The 18622-nt window shown below is 40.6% G+C and overlaps 1 protein-coding gene across 1 annotated transcript in view; it reads left to right on the top strand.

Annotated features, from left to right (window-relative positions):
- The window catches only part of LOC125000203 (thyrotropin-releasing hormone-degrading ectoenzyme-like), a 165346-nt gene extending 147902 nt beyond the window's left edge, over positions 1 to 17444 (top strand). Inside the window, exons 17-20 of the mRNA XM_047575601.1 lie at positions 6799 to 6966; positions 10305 to 10445; positions 10534 to 10615; positions 13710 to 17444. Coding sequence (XP_047431557.1) covers positions 6799 to 6966; positions 10305 to 10445; positions 10534 to 10615; positions 13710 to 13862 — 544 coding nt within the window. The 3' untranslated portion in view covers positions 13863 to 17444. The remainder of the gene's footprint in view (positions 1 to 6798; positions 6967 to 10304; positions 10446 to 10533; positions 10616 to 13709) is intronic.
- The last annotated feature ends 1178 nt before the right edge of the window (positions 17445 to 18622 follow it).

An 18622-nucleotide genomic window follows, 5' to 3' on the forward strand; every position in this document is an offset into this window, starting at 1 on the left:
CCAGGTTTATTCAGACCTGGACCAGAGCGACCTGGACCACTGGTCACCGTGGAGACCACTGGTCACCATGGAGACTAATTCCTGCTTCTTTCAAGGACAATGAGGCAGATTTATTGTTTTGTTGCACTTTTATTATTTACATCATGTAACTAGAACAAAAATTCAAAGAGACATTTTTCTCTTTTCCGGTTTGGACTAAAGAAAACTTTTCCTCTTCATTCTTTTGTTTTTGGATTTAAAAATAATAATAATGATGTTTTTCTCCAGTTTTCTGTAACTTGGAAACTGCAGAATAAAACCTGGTTCTTCTTCTTCTTCTTCTTCTTCACCTACAGAAACTGTTTTTATAATGAATCAAATATGTTTGTTTTCATTCACTAAAGAACAAAAAGTACATTTACTTTTTTCTGTTTTTGCTTTAAAACCAATCCTACAATCCACGCCTGAATTATCACAGCATTATTTTTTAAAATCACGTTAGTATAAAGAAAATAAAGTCCATCATTAGAGTTCTCTTTGTCATTTCAGACTAAAGTATGAACCAAATGTTACAAATAAAAATCAGATAGTCACAGTTTTACTTCTTCCCAAAACGATGCACAGACCAGATTCGTCCGTTTCATTCTTCTTAACTTCCTTCTCTCTTGTTTTTTTACTCCAGCGTCACGTCTTTTTTTCACTCTTTCATGTTGCTCCGACTCCTTTCGCTCCCTCCGGGTCCTTAACGAGATCTGCAAAATTAGATTTCAAACTGAAAGTGAAATGGAGACAGATGCCGGTTCTGTGTACGGGGCAGCAGGGAGCTGACGTTTGAATTAGAGAAGCACTAAATTAATTAAGACGAGCGTGCGGCAGAATTCATGAATGGGTTCCTAGAGAGGAGGACGCCAGCATCTCCGGCAGGTTGACATGACGACCGCACGCCTCCGGTGGCTCCGCCTCTTCCACCACAACGCCGTGGACGCTTCGTCCTCAGAGCTGGAAACGTGCCCCTGAATCCACATTCATGCAGGATTAATCTCTCCGGGGGTGACTTTTTAAATGCGCCACGCTTCATTCAGCCACTTTAATCCCGTCTGGAGAAGCAACGTAGGCCTCAAGTATTAATTACAAACCTGCTCTTTATTAAAAATGCTGCGATAACTGAAGTGATGCCAGGAGACGGAGATACAGAGAGAACTCGTCTGACTGGATTCACAACTCCATAAAAAAAAAAAAAAAAGAAGAAGAGATGCACCTTAAGCTAAACTTTACCTTTCTAATGGTGTGTGTGTGTGAAATGTGTGTAGAGAGATAAGTGTCTGATGTTAATGAGTCAAACGGGAGTTAAAGCTGCGTCTCCTCCGTGTGAACGCTTAGAAATCACCTTCTGCAAAGTGACTCAGGCAAAAAAAAACTAAAATAAAAAATGAAAGAAATCCCACCCGGAACAAAGCGCGCTGCGTATAATTACTGCAGAGAGGAGCTGATATTTCAGCGCCTACGTCCCCCAGGAATATTAATCACGTCCCACCGGGGTTTCTTTGTAAATTAAGGGTCTAAATGGCTCAGAAAGGGACGTGTTCTGCAGCCGGGGACGGATTAACCTGGTGGGGGGTAACAATGAACCGCTGGACCTCCATTAACCCCCCGTCCCCCCCGTCCCCCCCGTCCCCGTCCCCCGTCCCCCCGTCCCCCCTCCCCCGTCCCCCCCGTCCCCCCCGTCCCCCCGTCCCCCCGTCCCTCCACTGCACATTGTGTTCAATGAAACGAACGCTGATTAGAATCGTTGCAGGTTTATGCAACGTGTGAGTTCTGGAGTTTGAAAGTGTCTCAACACGACAAGAAAGTTTTCAAACTTTTATCCTCCCACTTTGAGTTAGTGCGACACTTTGGTTCCAGACTGAACAGCAGTGAGGACGCGTCTTCAGGGACTCCAGGACAAAGCAGAGTCTGATGTCAGACTCCTTCACCCTCCAGTTTACGGCAAATACTTTACGTGCAGTTTAATTCCTTAATTGTTTGAATTATTTACGAGTATTTAAGGGGGGTCCTGTAATGAAGCGTCCTCCATCTGTAGCTGGTCTCCAGGCGACGTCCCAGGCTCTGGTTGTCTAGGTAACGCCAGGTGACGACCATCCAGCAGCAGCACGGTGGACGCTCACACGCTGATCAGCCACAACATTATGACCACTGACAGGCGAAGGGGTTAACATTTAAACCATCGAGTTTAAACCTGTGGATCATCAGATCAAAATAAGGACGATATGAATCTGTACGAACTATCAAGTAACAAATGACACGAAGCCAGAAATCAGTCCTGATGTTTTTATGGACCAGGAAATACTGCGCTGATACTAAAGTATGACCTCATCAGTTTCAGGTCATTTCAGTTACAATAAATGTAGCCAAATAAAAGATGCTAACGCTAACAGCGCTAAGAGCTTTACTTTGAATTAAATACCGGATTCACTTTAACATTCAGATAAAGTGTCAAACGTCACTTTTAATTAATCTTCTTCATGCAAAAGAAAAGTGAGGGATTTGTACTAGAGAGCGCCCTCTTGTGGAAAAGTGGATCAGTTTCAGTTTCAGTTAAAGTCAGTTTCAGTTGTGATAAATGTAGCTAAATAAAAGATGCTAACGCTAAGAGCTTCACTGAGAAGTAACGTACAATATGTAACTTAAAGTATGACGTCATCAAAGAAACACAGTGTAAATTAATATTCTCTTTTATTTATTTAACGTTTAGATGCTATTAAAGCTAATGCTGCTAATCTCCTCATTTAGCTGTGACATCACGTTCATAATTAATGAATTAATTGCTCGTTTGCTCCGGTTCATTTTTTGGTTTGTTTTTTTTGGGGGGGGGGGTGATTTAACATGTACCTTGACCTGCAACATTATTGTTGACGTCTAATCCAACGCGACGTCACATTTAGCATCGTCGTCAGTTTGGAAGCGGCAGCTACAAAATAAATCACGGCCGAGTGGAGATGAATCCATTCACAGTTAAACGATGACCTCATTTCAGGCGAATTCCCTCAAATGAGGTTTTTGTGCTTCACGGCTCCGGCTCTTTGTGCAGAATCGTAATCTCCAGTTGCAGCCAGTGTTAATTACACAACTGTAATTTGCTGGAGGCTCCTTTAAAAAAAAAAAAAAAAAGTTAAACTTGTGGTGTGTTTCTGGTTAAATAAGTTTTTCTCGCGGCTCCAGTCAGGGACAATCTGAGCCACATCCAGGACGTGGAGCTGGACGGACGGAGCGTCAGAGACATGTGGACATAGGGACATGTCCCCAGAGCAGATGGTGGAGAAACACATGTTCTGTCAAAGAGGCTGAATGTAGAGACACGTAGAGACACGTAGAGATGTTTAGAGACATTTAGAGACACGTAGAGACACGTAGAGACACGTAGAGATGTTTAGAGACACGTAGAGACACGTAGAGATGTTTAGAGACACGTAGAGACACGTAGAGACGTTTAGAGACATGTAGAGACACGTAGAGACATTTAGAGACACATAGAGACACGTAGAGATGTTTAGAGACACTTAGAGACACGTAGACACACGTAGAGACACATAGAGACACGTAGAAACGTTTAGAGACACTTAGAGACACGTAGAGATGTTTAGAGACATGTAGAGACACTTAGAGACATGTAGAGACGTTTAGAGACACGTAGAGATGTTTAGAGACATGTAGAGACACTTAGAGACATGTAGAGACGTTTAGAGACACGTAGAGACACGTAGAGATGTTTAGAGACACGTAAAGACACGTAGAGACGTTTAGAGACACTTACAGACACGTAGAGACACGTAGAGACGTTTAGAGACACGTAGAAACGTTTAGAGACACTTAGAGACACATAGAGACATTTAGAGACACGTAAAGACACGTAGAGACGTTTAGAGACACTTACAGACACGTAGAGACGTTTAGAGACACGTAGAAACGTTTAGAGACACTTAGAGACGTTCAGAGACACGTAGAGACGTTTAGAGACACGTAAAAACGTTTAGAGACACTTAGAGACACGTAGAGACGTTTAGAGACACGTAGAAATGTTTATAGACACGTAGAGACGTTTAGAGACACGTAAAAACGTTTAGAGACACTTAGAGACACGTAGAGACGTTTAGAGACACGTAGAGACGTTCAGAGACACGTAGAGACGTTTAGAGACACGTAAAAACGTTTAGAGACACTTAGAGACACGTAGAGACGTTTAGAGACACGTAGAGACGTTCAGAGACATGTAGAGACGTTTAGAGACATGTAGAGACACGTAGAGACACGTAGAGACGTTTAGAGACACTTACAGACATGTAGAGACACTTAGAGACGTTTAGAGACACGTAGAGACATCAGGACATAATTATTATTCTTATTGTTACTAGAAGTAACAGGTGGTAAACAGTTGTGTGCGTCATGTGACCTGGTTAAAAAGTGTGTTTAAATAAGTGTGTGTTTTAATATATGTGTGTTAATGTGTAAATGAGTGTTTAAATGTGTTTTATTGCGTGTTTCACTGTGTGTGGTTTGTAAATGTGTTTTTAAATGTGTGTGTGTTTGTTAGTGTGTGTTTTAATGCGTGTTAATAGTTGTGTTTAAGCGGTTGTGTTTTTATATGTGTGTGTGTGTGTGTGTGTTAATGTCCGTTTGCTAATTTGTGTGTTACAGTGTGTGTTTTAATGTGTGTGTGTGTGATTCAGGGACACTTACATCATTCATCGTCCTGGGAAATCATTTTAGAGACGCTCCACTTAGACACACACACAGACACACACACACACACACACGCACACACACACGCACACACACAGAGAAAACCTCCTGTTTGTGTCTTTGTGAGAACCTCCCATTATATAAAAGCTAAAGCTAAAGTAAATTAAGATAATTCAGATAAGACACATAAATAAAGTTTAATTAAGTTGAGATAAAATAACATTTTATAAGTTATTTTGATCCTTTATTTATTCAGTGCTGGGACATTTTAGTTATTATCATACATAGAAGAGCAACACTTCACCCTAAAATCAAGTCTTATTTATATTTATTTATTTATTTATTAAAAATAGTCCCAATGATAAAAAGGGTCCCAATAACGACAACATGTCCCCACAATGTGTTAAAAACACAAACGCACACACTCATGGTTTATATAAAACATAAAATATAAATATATAATATAAACTCTTCTTATAGTTCAGTTATAGTTTCTATGGTTTTGCTGCCGGCTGAGTTCACCTTTCCAAGCGTTTAGTGTCGCTTTATTGACAATTTAGGTCAAGAACACACAATCACACACACAATCACACACACAATCACACACACAATCACACACACACACACACACACAATCACACACACAATCACACACACAAACACACAAACACACACACACACTGTAGCGTGAAGGGATTTTATTTTTTTCTTTACAGCTGATTCAGGTCATTAACCAGCTAGGACACGAAGTGTGTGTGTGTGTGTGTGTGTGTGTGTGTGTGTGTGTGTGTGTGTGTGTGTGTAGAGCTACAGTGGTTACCTGTAGTAACTCCGGTTCTATGAGAGCGCGCTCTGATTAAAAGTTACTGGAATCAACATATTTAATTACTCACTTGCATAATTTGTGCTTCTCGAACGTTTAATTACATCTGAAACTGTCACAGTTTAATTAAATTATCAGATAATTTATTCTTATAATTTACTCAGCTCAAATATTTTTTGTTCAACATTACGCTAGTGATTGTTCGGTTGTTTTTATACACGTATGAAGTGAACAGAATTTATTTGAGAGAGAATTTAGACGATAGCTACATTTAAACGTTCTTTCTACCGGCCACCAGGGGGCGACTCAGAAATAATCTGATGTGGGAACAGTTGTATGAGAAAACCACAGAAAACATTCTCCTTAGAACGTTATGGTCTCGACGCTCATTTTAAACCCTCTTGGATTAGACAGGATGTTCATTTAATAAATTATGACGAGATTCAGAGTAAAACAGAAGATTCACAACTCGCTCCAGATCCAACTCACTTTTCCAAATTTAGTCACTTTTTGCTCCTGAAAACCATTTAATTCCTTTTATATGATCTGTGTTTGACATATTAAGCTGCGTAATCTTCATAAATCTAAGTACAATGAATCTGTTGACTCAACACAAGTAATAATAATAGTAGAAATCCTACGTTGGACGTGTGTTTGTGTCGAGTAAACATGTTTTTTTACGTCGTTCTGGACGGACGTGCTGAATATTTGTGTCGGCTCTACACTACAATCCGCACATGAATTGAAATTTATGTTGTGTCAAAGGTCTTACATGAAGGAGCTGCAGATCCAATTCTTATCAATCAGCCGCAGGTGCTGCGAGGCGGCCGTCTCGTTGCCTGACTGATTCAATTTTTTATTCCTCCACCTGGAAAAGAATCAATCTCGACAGAAGTCTCGAGGTTTTCTTCACAGCTGATCCGAGCAGAGATTCATCTCAGTTCTTTTAGTTCTGGTTCGGTTTGTGCTCGCGCTGAGTTTCTTATGGTTATCTCTTGGTTTCTTGGTGGGAAAGTCTCTATCTGTGCGGTTTAATGGAGCTCCTAATGGAATCATAATTTCTGTTTTAGCACCCGCAGAGAGGCCGGGTTAATCCTGCAGAGGCGTCTTATCAGGGCTTTTAGTTTTATTACTTTCCCTGGTGCACTCACATCCTTCCTCCGCTGCTCGTACAGAACAGACTCCAGATCAAAACTAGGTGGAATATTTTTTAAAAAATAAAAATTGATTGACTTGATCGTGTCCTCGCTCCCCTGCAGGATTCCTCCCAACATCCGGGACATCGTTTACTGCACCGGCGTCAGCCTGATGGACGAGGACGTGTGGGAGTTCATCTGGATGAAGTTCCACTCGTCCAACGCCGTTTCAGAGAAGAAGATCCTGCTGGAGGCCCTGACCTGCTCGGACAACACCTTCCTCCTCAACAGGTACCACTTCGGTTTTCGCTCTTTGGAAAAACTCTCAAAAAAGAGTCACAGACTGTATAAAAAGTGGACGCCATGATGGCTCCTTTGACTGTGGAGCTCCCCCTGGTGGTGTCGTATCAGAGTCGTATGTTACAGAGAGAGAGAGGATGAATTTCCTTGTCCTCGTGTCTCAGCGGTCGGACAACGACAGAATTCTCTTTAAATTCTCACTTTCTCAGCCTCCGGGGTCGTTTATGCATTTATGAGAATTTAAAATCAAACTAGAAAAACCGGAAAGAACAGGATACGACAAACTTTAACAAAAACTTTTCTTTTTTTTTTTTTATTTCAATAACAGCCTCCGGATTCTTTTTGAGGTTTGACAGGAAACATTCACATTCTCTGCAGAGACTCTTGAAAATTTATTCTGCATCCGCACAGAAACGTGTCTGTTTGGAGCTGCACTGCTAATTATTAGAGTTTGTGCAAAAACAGAAAATAAGAAAATATTCGCTGCTTCTGATGGAAACGAGATTAATGAGACTCGGCGTTAGAACAGGGAGTGGACAGTCATTAAAAAACACACGTCAGCTACAACAGATTGTGTTTTATTCCGTTGTTAACATGAAATATTGATTTGTGCAGCTTTAAAAACCAGAAGCCGCGATTAATTATTCTGTTTAACTTTTTATTGTTTGTTGTTTTTGTAATAGTTTCAGACGTGGGTCAGTTTGTGTCTCTGGTTTAAACCTGAGGTGGATGATTCTTGAACTGTTGAGCAGAAATAATAGAAACTAAACGTGTCTGATCGTCAACAGGAGGAACGCCCGCATTCCAGATATCGCTCCAGATATCACTCCGGATATCGCTCCAGATATCACTCTATATATCACTCCAGATATCGCTCCAGATATCACTCCAGATATCACTCTAAATATCACTCTAAATATCACTCCAGATATCACTCCAGATATCACTCCAGATATCACTCCGAAATATCGCTCTAAATATCGCTCCAGATATCACTCCAGATATCGCTCTAAATATCACTCCAGATATCACTCCAGATATCACTCCAGATATCACTCTAAATATCACTCCAGATATCACTCCAGATATCGCTCCAGATATCGCTCTAAATATCACTCTAAATATCACTCTAAATATCACTCCAGATATCACTCCAGATATCGCTCCAGATATCGCTCTAAATATCACTCTAAATATCACTCTAAATATCGCTCCAGATATCGCTCCAGATATCACTCTAAATATCACTCCAGATATCACACCAGATATCGCTCCAGATATCACTCTAAATATCACTCCAGATATCGCTCCAGATATCACTCCAGATATCACTCTAAATATCACTCCAGATATCCCACCAGATATCACACCAGATATCACTCTAGATATCACACCAGATATCACTCTAAATATCACTCTAGATATCACACCAGATATCACTCTAGATATCACTCCAGATATCCCACCAGATATCACACCAGATATCACTCTAGATATCACACCAGATATCACTCTAAATATCACACCAGATATCACTCTAGTTCTCCACTCATGAAAATGTTTTAATTTTTAATGTGACGTCCCTAAAAGTGGCAAAAGTCTGAATTTTTAGCCATAGTTCCTTCCTTCCTTCCTTCCTTCCTTCCTTCCTTCCTTCCTTAGTACTTTCTCCTTCCTTCCCTCCTTCCTTCCTTCCTCCCTCAGAGTTCACTGATGCTGGAATGCAGTGTTGGTCCATGAACATGGGTCTGGCCAGCTGTGTGTGTGTGTGTGTGTGTGTGTGTGTGTGTGTGTGTGTGTGTGTGTGTGCAGCCAGGTGTGTGTTACAGAGTGTGAAGTCAGTGTTTTATCAGGGGTAAACTGTGGCTTATCTCAGGTTGAGTAAAATAGCGAGGATGGATATCACACACACTCAGAGCTGCACAGTTAGATGGATTGGAGTGCGTTTGTGCGTTTGTGCGTTTGTGTGTTTGTGTGTCTGGTATCGATTTTCCAGCCGCAGTAAACTGTTCTGCAATCAGAGAGGTTGTACTGCATGTTCAGATAGCAGCTATCACACACACACACACATACACACACACAAATCAAAAACCACGGCACAGACACACACTGATTGGTCACACAGGAAATGGCCTCAGCACAGAGGGATTGTGGGAAAAGATAGAGAAAATTGATTTTGGGGTTTAATGAAAAGACGGTGGCTGCAAACAAGCAGGTAACAAACACAAACACACACATGCACGTACACACAAAGTGAAGCTGGGGAAGAACTGTGGAAACAGTTTTGTGAAGAAAGATGAATTTGTGAAACGGTTTCGCTCGGTGACAAACCTTTAAAATGACTTGTTTTTATTGTGTTTACGTGTCTGAATGATTTAAATCCGCCGGCAGCTTCAACTAATCAGATTACAACATGTAAATACTTCAGAGTAGCGCGACTCCTGACTCCTCTTTTCTTTATTACGCGAATAAAAACTCAGCTGCTGATCGTCTTTCTTCATGAAAGCGGCTCAAAACGGATTTTAACACAAGTCCTGAGGGTCGACAGAGACAAACAAAGCTCACGTGTTACTTTTGTGCATTTTTTTTGTAAAGTGAAGCCTTTTCCAGCCTGATGAGCAGCAACAACTCACTTTTCTTTGTCCGTTGTCGTCGTTCACTTCAGACAAAACGTTTATTTAAACAAAAAACAGAAACTGAACCACATCTGGATGGAAACACGTCACCTTCTCTGTGTCACATTTAATAAACAAATACACAACTACAATATTTCAAGTTATTTTTTATGCAGAAATGTAGAAAATTCTGCAAATTCTCATGTTTTTCTTCATTTTTTAATCTTTTTATGTTAATTGTCTTTGTCTGTAACAACTTTCACGTAGCTGATTAGAGTCGTAGCGTAACGTTTGTCGCTATAAATATAAACCACGAACATTTAGCGCTACGCTAGTTCGTCTTGTGTAAAATCTTTAGCATGCTAATGTGTTAGCACACACTGGACCCGTCATGGTTCTTTGAAGACCACGTTCAGTGCTGCCAGATGGAAAATGACAAATTGTCGGACCAGAAGCTAAAAATGATCGTATTTTGGTGAAAGTTATCGTACGTCGTACAAATTAGAATTAGAGGAAACGGGACTAAATATTAATAATAATAAAAACATCAGAGCTTATAAAACAGTTTTACTGTTTGTGTTTGCTAATAGTCATGAAGGGGTCACATTATCGTACATTGTTGGAGTTATTGATCACAGGGACGGAGATGTTATCGTACAAGCGGTTGATGACCTCCATTGTCCTCCACCCTGTCCTGGTGTCTCCGTCTCCTAGGTTACTGAACCTGTCCCTGACCTCTGACCTGGTCCCGGAGCAGGACGTGATCGACGTCATCATCCACGTGGGCAGGAACCCGCAGGGTCGGAACCTGGCCTGGAAGTACTTCAGGGAAAAGTGGGACGTCCTGAACTCGCGGTGAGAGGAGACGTGTCCCCGTCCCGTGTCCCCGTCCTCTGGTCCTGGACCTGGTCTTTAACCACCGAGCGTCTCTGTGTCTTTTCAGGTACGGCGAGGCGTTGTTCATGAATTCCAAGCTCATCAGCGGAGTCACAGAGTTCCTGAACACGGAAAAAGAACTGAATGAGGTAAATGCACAGAAAAACACTCTGCTATGTAAACCTCCCCCTTTATTTAGTTATGAACGTTCGATTCACTGAGGAGGAAAATACAAGGAAATTCAAGTGTGGCCTTCATCAGCAGTGAGTACAGGATAAACGCTCCTATTCAGACGTGGAAAACCTTCACTTTAGTCACAGCGTGTAAACAGTTTCTCTGGAGACTCGCCACTAAATCAATATTCCATTTATTGTTGATTATACCCAAAGAGAAAAAACACAACTAGAGCTGATTAGTCCTGTTAATTACATCTCTGTTTAATCGCTCCACACCCCTATTGTTTGGCCCAATGAAAAGATCCTCCAACAAAAGCAGAAATTAGAAATCAGAAGTGAAAGGAAAACGATTGTTGGTGTTTCTGAATACAAATTAGTCCCTTTATGGGTTTATTTTTTTATTTATTCTTTTGTGGCACGTACTTTTTGTTGGTAACAGCCTACGATGTGGAATTGAAAACCTCGGAACAAAAAAAAAGGAAAAAAAAAGAAAAAGCAAATTAAAAATGTGACACCTGTGAAAGCAGCGACGTGGCTTTTTATTTTATTTAGAAGGTGAAAAAGAAAGTGTCTCATGGGTGAGTCACGCGTGGGAGGAGAACGAGCGAGAAGAGAAAGAAACTGGAAATCATAGACGGAGGTGACGGCTGGAAGAGACGGAGAGGACGGATGGACGGAGGGATGGAGGGATGGATGGAGGAGGAGGAGGAAAGTGAAGGAGTTAACGATATGAGCAGGGATGGAGTTTCTCCGTCGCTTCACTGAATCTGTCAAACTCTGAATAACGTCAAGTTTCCTCTTCAGTTTTCAAAAATCTAATTAACTCTTTTCCTTCTACGTTTCTCTCCTCAGACACTGGAAACTTTTCACAAAATTTCTGTACTTTCTAAAGCAAAGTTCCCACTTTGATGACCTCCACTTTCTTTCTGGAGAAATTTATCCTCTTTACGTTTTAAAATGAGACACTTTAGCTGTAATTAGAAAAGGTCTTCACTTAGTAATAAATCTGTTGTGTAATGTTAACATTTTTGGTAACATTTTTTTGTCAGTGCTCCAAGTGTGGAGGTTTATTGTCCCATCATCTCTTATCTGCTGCTGTTGGCTAGGCTAGTTAGCTGGTGTCTTCTTTTTGGTTGCTAGCTGCTAGCTGATTGCTAACCTGCTTGTTGGTTTTCAGTCGGACTCGGCTTCTAAATGTGTTTTGCCTCAGATCGTGACACAGTGGATTGTAACATCTTATCCTGTGTATTCATGAATTTGGATGTAGTGTACTGCAAGTACCGAATTTCCCACATGGAAATGTCAAGTATCTGTTTATCTCTGTATTCTTAAAGAGCATTAGCATTTATTTTTGTGGTAACACCTTTGGGAAAACCCTTATGGCCTGATTTACTAAGATCTCAAATAAGGGGCGTGTTGCTGGTGATCTGCTAAGACTGAACAGCGATTGGCAACAGTTGCAAAAGTGGTGGAGACCTGTTTAAAGCCCTGTTTGTGAGGATGCTCCACCAGAGAGAATCAGGGGGAGCAGAAATTGCAAAATGAAATTTGAAGTCATGGAACTGGAGGTGTTGGTGCAACAAGGCAAATAAAACATATTTAAGAGTTAGAGCAAAGAAATATTAACATAACCAGGAGGAAGGCTACATGGGAGGTTATCTGTCACAAGGTCAGCGCTGTAGGGGAAACAAGACCGGATGAAATTAAGAAAAGATGGCAAGACATTAGAAGAAGAACGTAGGAAAAATGGATCCTAATAAAACCGGTAAAATGGCACCAGTGGATAAGAGATATGTCTCAATTATTTCTGCTTCTTTCATTACAAAAATGTTCACACAAACAGAAAAGGTTGGTTCGGTGTTTCCTTTCGTTGAGCCTCCTCCTCACTACAATACCTGCAGCCGTTTATGTCACTGCTGAGCCAGTTAAGACCAAACGTGCTAAACATAAAAGCAGTCAGTCAGTTTCAGCTTTGGTAAACCACACTGCATGTGTTAAATAATCTATTTGCATCTTCTACACCAGATATTATCTGCATATTCAAATGGACTGTGTGCATTATTCTGCTCTGTTGATTCATCAGTTTGCACCTAAAACAATGTTTAGGCCTGTTTTTAGAGTCATAAACTAAAACCCGTCCAGAGTCTCTGGAATTAACTGAAAAGCCGACGTTAGCAGTTACCTGGACTGGACGTCACTGCAACACAAAAAAGGAAAAAGAAGTCACATTTTATCTGGGGTCTCTCTGCTGGGAGCTGGTCCTTGGAGCTCGTGGAGATTTTGAAATTATTCTGCTGTTAGCCACTAAGGACGGATCAGCGGTTACTGGAAACGTTTCTTAAATACTGCACTTCATATTCTTGTTCTGGGTGTTTCTGTTGTGTCTCTGTGGGTTACACTAACTCTGCACTACTGTGGTAAAGTTTCAGGAAAATGGTTCAACAGCGTCATGGAACTTTTTACTTTTTGATTCAGACCCAAAGTAAAACCAGAGATTAGCGGCCACTTTGCAAAGCACATTAACCCATTTGGAAATTCTAAATTTCAACTGTGTTTTTGTAGGAAATTTATCAATTTTTTAAGTTTTCATGGAGAAAATCCAGATGAATGAATCTGGTTCCTGGTCTCATATCTGTTTCCTGGTCCTTAAACTAATGTAAACAAGTATTTGTCACATTAGAACATCATCAACATCATCACATTAGAAACATTAGGACACTTGTTCTTCTTCATGGTTCCTGATAAACCAGGTCAGAGGGGGACCTTGTAGACCACATTAGACCCTGATTAGACCTGACAATGTTTCCTGGATCTTCTCTGATTGGCTCAATGAAAACCACATGACAATAAACCTCACTGAGAGGAACCAGGAACCAAGTTACCACAAATGGTTTTTTGCCCCATAAAGGGTTAAGTATTCCTGTCCAAAACTGTCATGGCGTCGTTGACCCTTTTCTTTTCCTTCCACACGGACAAGTTTCTCAGTTCTGATATTCTCATCACTTCCCTGTCGTCTCCTTTTCTTTTCCTCCTCCCATCCCTGCCTTCCCGCTTTGTCTTCCCTCAGTTGAAGGAGTTCATCCAGTCCAGCGGCGTGGGGGCGGGGCCTGCGTTGCCACGGGCGCTCGAGATCGTCGAGGGCAACGTGCACTGGCACCGCGTCCACCGGCGGCAGTTCTACCAGTGGCTACGCAAACCTCCAAACCCCGCCCTCGGCTAAAGCCACGCCCCTGCCAGCTGGAGGGAAGGGACTGCAAACTGACTGCTAAGCTAATGCTAATGCAATGCTAGCTCACAGATGCAGTCAGAGAAGAACAGAAAATATATATATATATATAACGGAGTGAAGAGGAAGACGAGCATGGCTGGTTGTTCAGCTGATTTGTTGACGGTTTAGTTTTTGAAGATATTTTGACGTTTTTAGTTCAGACTGATTCTTTGTTGCTCACTCAACACGTGGCTTAAACTGGTTTCTGTGCTGTGAAGGACAAACTTAGATGCAAGCTAGCTAGCAGCTAGCATCGAGCTACTTCTACAGAGGGAAGAATCAGATGTTTGATGGACGGCTGAATTTAAACTAAAACTCAAAATTTCCAAACAAAATCCGAACATAAAGTCATTTTATCAAGCAAAATACTTACCTGTCTTTGTTCCCATTGTTCTGTATATTAATTTAACTCATAGCTCCCTGTTTCCAATGCTAACCTGCTAATTCTTCCACTTCACAGCCGTAAGTGGAGGTTTTCAGTCAGTTTGTGGTTGTTTAGAACTTTCCTACTCTCCTAAAACATTATGACTCACACTCTAATAATAATAATAACAATGATAAACTTTATTTGTGTAGCACCTTTCACAGATAAAAAAAAACAATAAAATGAGAAATAGAAATAAAGGGATCAATACAAAACATTAATTAAAACATCAATGTAATGAACAATACAAAAAGCTGTGCAAAAACCAATAAAAGACCTAAGGCACAATTAAAAAATGAGGTAAAAACAGTTACTCAGCCTGAAGCCTCTCTAAATAAAATGTTTTCTGTCCATCTCTAGCTGCTCTTGTTTCAGGTCTGAACCCAAACACAATCTTTAATTGTCCAAAATGCATCTTAAAGCAGCCATGAGATACCAAACCATAAAAACCAAAACGCTGTGAGAGGAACTGGCTGCGTCTTTAATTTCTTTTAATTTGGCTAATTAAAAATGAAACTCAAGTCTCGGCTCTGATCCAAATCTTTGCCAACCAAAGATTCAGAGCAGTTTGAGTGGGACCTTCCCGTGGTGACGGTTTCAAAGCCGCTGACAGCGGAAGGCGGATGTACCAGCAGTCCATCATCGAACAGAGTCGTAATTAACGCTGCACGAGTGCTGAGTCCTCTGATCACGGCTCTCAGACGACTCATTCACTCAGCAACAGCTTTAAGAGCTTCGTTTGTTTGTTGTTTCGTGATCAGAAACTCCAGCAGTTTGGAAAATATCCGCGTCTTTGAAAGGCTTCAGAAACTCACCATGTGAATCTAACAGACAGAAAACACCATGTGTGTCGGATTAATTATTCACTGATGAGCAGTCATGCTACGATCTGTTTTATTCTGTTTTTAAGGTGTAAGATATTCATGGAAAATCTGTTCCTACAAAGGTATAATGCAGTTTTAATTTGACAGAATAACACCTCTGAAAAAAACACAAAGGTCACAAGTTTCCCTTTTTCCAGTCTCTCGTTTCATAAGTATATGAATTAACATAGTTTTAGAGGAATGGAGATGGAAGCTAAATTAAAATTAACGAAAAAAAAAAAACCTTTCATTACAGAATCTTTAGCCATGACTACTCAATTTATTGCAGTTTTAATTTAACTGGAGAATATTTCACACTATAAAATACATTTTTACAATGCCAAGACTGAAATTGCAGAAATTAAACATAGCATTAAATAAAAAGTTGAATTAACCCCTTTCTGTCTGTAATATATCAACTAGACTTTAACAACGTGTATTTATTGCTTAATAACTTCACATCTTAGAACAGTTTTCAATGGCTTAAACCAAATAACTCGTATGTATAACCATGAATATGTGTCTCTAACGCTCCTGAAAATGTCCCAGTGCACCACATTTCCTGCAGATTTATAAAAGGTGCAGTTAGTCGTGATGAAAATAAAGTTGGGATTGGAAGTTACTTACTATCAGTACAAAACTATAAACTTAATTCATGTGTATCCAAAGCGTTGATGCGTCACAGAAAGGACTTAACTCACTTTAAATCTGTCGCCCAATAAAACCCTCTACAGATGAGAAAACAATGACCAAATCAAAATTTATCTCTGGAGTTTCACAAAGCACAAAACCAGAGAAGTCGTTTTGGAGGAAGCACATGAGCCTCAGTTGCTGGACCAATATCTTTTTCTTTTTTTTCTTTTTTTTTGGTTAGATTTCAGTCAACCCTTTATTTCTCTTTCCCCAAATCATTAATGAGTGAACTCAAAGTGTAGGATTGTTGAAAAAAAAAAAAAAAAAAAAAAAAAATGGGGAAGTGAAATGTTCGTTGAGACCGGCTTAAAGGAATGTGTTTAGTGTCACTATATGCAGACGATGTGGCTTTTAAGACGGTTACATGATGATTATCTTAACAAGACGTTTAAGGGGTTGGACTTGACCTGACGGACGTTGGAAGGTTTTCAGTTCTGCAGAGTGATCCTTTCCTGGTGCAACGGATTCTTCAAAGAACTTTTCCTCTTTCTTTTTTTTTTTTTTTGGTTTGTACAGTGATAAATTCTTTGGAAGAGATTTTTATGGTGTCGCTGACAGCTTGCTCTCTGCAGTCAGATGGATTTTAAATTGCCACACTGAAGAGCAAAATAAATGTCCACAGTTTGACAAATCTGGGAAATGGAAAATGTGACGGTCTCCTCAGATCAATGGATTTTCTGTCAGCATGGATTGTACAGTGTAACGGGCGATGCTAAGGAGTCTCGGAGCATGACAGATCCGACAGATACAAAGGATTTTCCAGTGTGTGAAGTTACTCATTGAGAGTTTAAACCGTAAACGATGCAGATGTTTGACTAAACTGTGGAGACGGAAGTAAAATACGCCTCTGGACGGATCTTTGTGACTTTTAAGGATTTCGGAGCGGATCGGTTAAAATGTTGATGGGACGTTTCTGAAGCTGTTCCTCTCCTGTTAGATCCAGCTTTGATGTTAATATTTGAGCCATATATGAATTAATGGGCCTGCCTGCTTCTATACACTGTGTGTCCAGTGATGTGTGTGTGCGTGCGCGATTGTGAGTGTGTGATGAAGATGAGGTTGAAGATAACTTGTACCAATGATGATTAAAATCACAATTAAAATGAAGATAATTTTGATCAGGACTGAGGACGATGGTCGAATCGGTAACGATGGATGTCGACGATGTGAAAAAGGCTAATTAGTATTATTATAATTATTATTACGCTAATTATTCAATGCATTTTGAACCTTTATTGTCCAGTCAGGGAAATTTGGTTTACAGACATCAATCACATCAACGAATCTGCCCCATGTACAATAAACACTGTAAATGATATTAATGTGATATTTAACATTGAAACGTGGAAGTTGAAGATGTTTATGTTGATGAAAGTGGTTTTCAGGATCAAAATGATGATGAGAAGGAGGAGGGCGATGATGACGATGGCTTAGGACCAATATTTAAAGGAAACAGGAAGTCACAGAGAAGACTCTAACCCCTGCTTCCTGTTTACACTCTTTGGTTACTTGTGTTTTCTGATTGGACAATATTAAAAAAAATGGTTAACCTTGTTTGGGATTCAGTTTGTTTCCATCTGATTAGAGGACAGTTAAACTTTCCATGAACTACGACTGAAGCATCACAGGCACAAGTGGCTGAAATCAGTTTCTGAGCAGAACCATTGACCCTTTGTGTTAAAATGGGCCCTTCAGGTGCTTCATTACAGGTCAGAACGAGATCCCAGAGGTGGACCCAGAACCAACTGGCCCATGAACCTGAACCTCTGGATCCATAATGAGGAACTTGAAAATGTTCCTACAGAGAGCGATGTCTGGAAAAGCCAATGAGACGACACTGAAGACTGGAGATGTCTCAGGTTCTCAGTGTCCGGTAAGTATCCAGACATTAGTGGATTAGTTGCACCAGTTTCTGGTTCGTACAGAAACAAGTCAAGAAAGTTTCTGATGGTTTTTACTCAGAGTTTCATATTTAAACCTCAACTTCCCACCGGCCCTTTGGAACTGAAGCGTTCATTAATACACAGGATAAGATGTTAATCCACTGCGCCAAGATCGGAGGCAAAACACATTTAGAAGCCGAGTCCGACTGAAAAGCCAACCAGCAGGCTAGCAGTCAGCTAGCAGCTAGCAACCAACAAGAAGACACCAGCTAACTAGCCTAGTCAACAGCAGCAGGTTAGGAGTGATGCAACTACACTTCCACCAACACATCTCCCTTTACCTAAGAATGAAAGTAAAACACTAAAAGCCCCCAGCTAACTAGCCTAGCTAGCTAACAGCAGGTCAGAAGAAGAAGCTCGTTGGATGAAACGTCTTCTCAAATCTCGACAGGTCCAGTTGCCTTTTTTTAAAATGTCCTTTTGGATCAACACAGTTCATTTGCACTAGGAATGTCCCAGTACCGACCTTTTAATACCGAGTCCTGATCTGATCTTGGTTCCTTGTAGATTCCTAGAGATTTTCCTCGTCTTCTCCCAGAGTCGACTGGATTCAGTCCAATAAATCTTTCTATCAAAGTTAATGTGTTCTCTGCTCCACCAATGTTCTGCTCCTCCAACGCTGCCATAAACTCCCTAACTTCCTCTGGAAGATTAGTCTCTAGGAAACTTTTCTGTTAAACGTTCAGTGTTTGATGTTGTTTGTGTGCAGCCTTTGGACTCTGGATTCTCTTAAGTCATTTTATTGTTAGTAGTATTGAATCCTCCTGAATCTCCTATAACCACCTACCA

Source organism: Mugil cephalus, chromosome 22 (assembly GCF_022458985.1).
Source record: "Mugil cephalus isolate CIBA_MC_2020 chromosome 22, CIBA_Mcephalus_1.1, whole genome shotgun sequence".
NCBI classification, from domain to species: domain Eukaryota; kingdom Metazoa; phylum Chordata; class Actinopteri; order Mugiliformes; family Mugilidae; genus Mugil; species Mugil cephalus.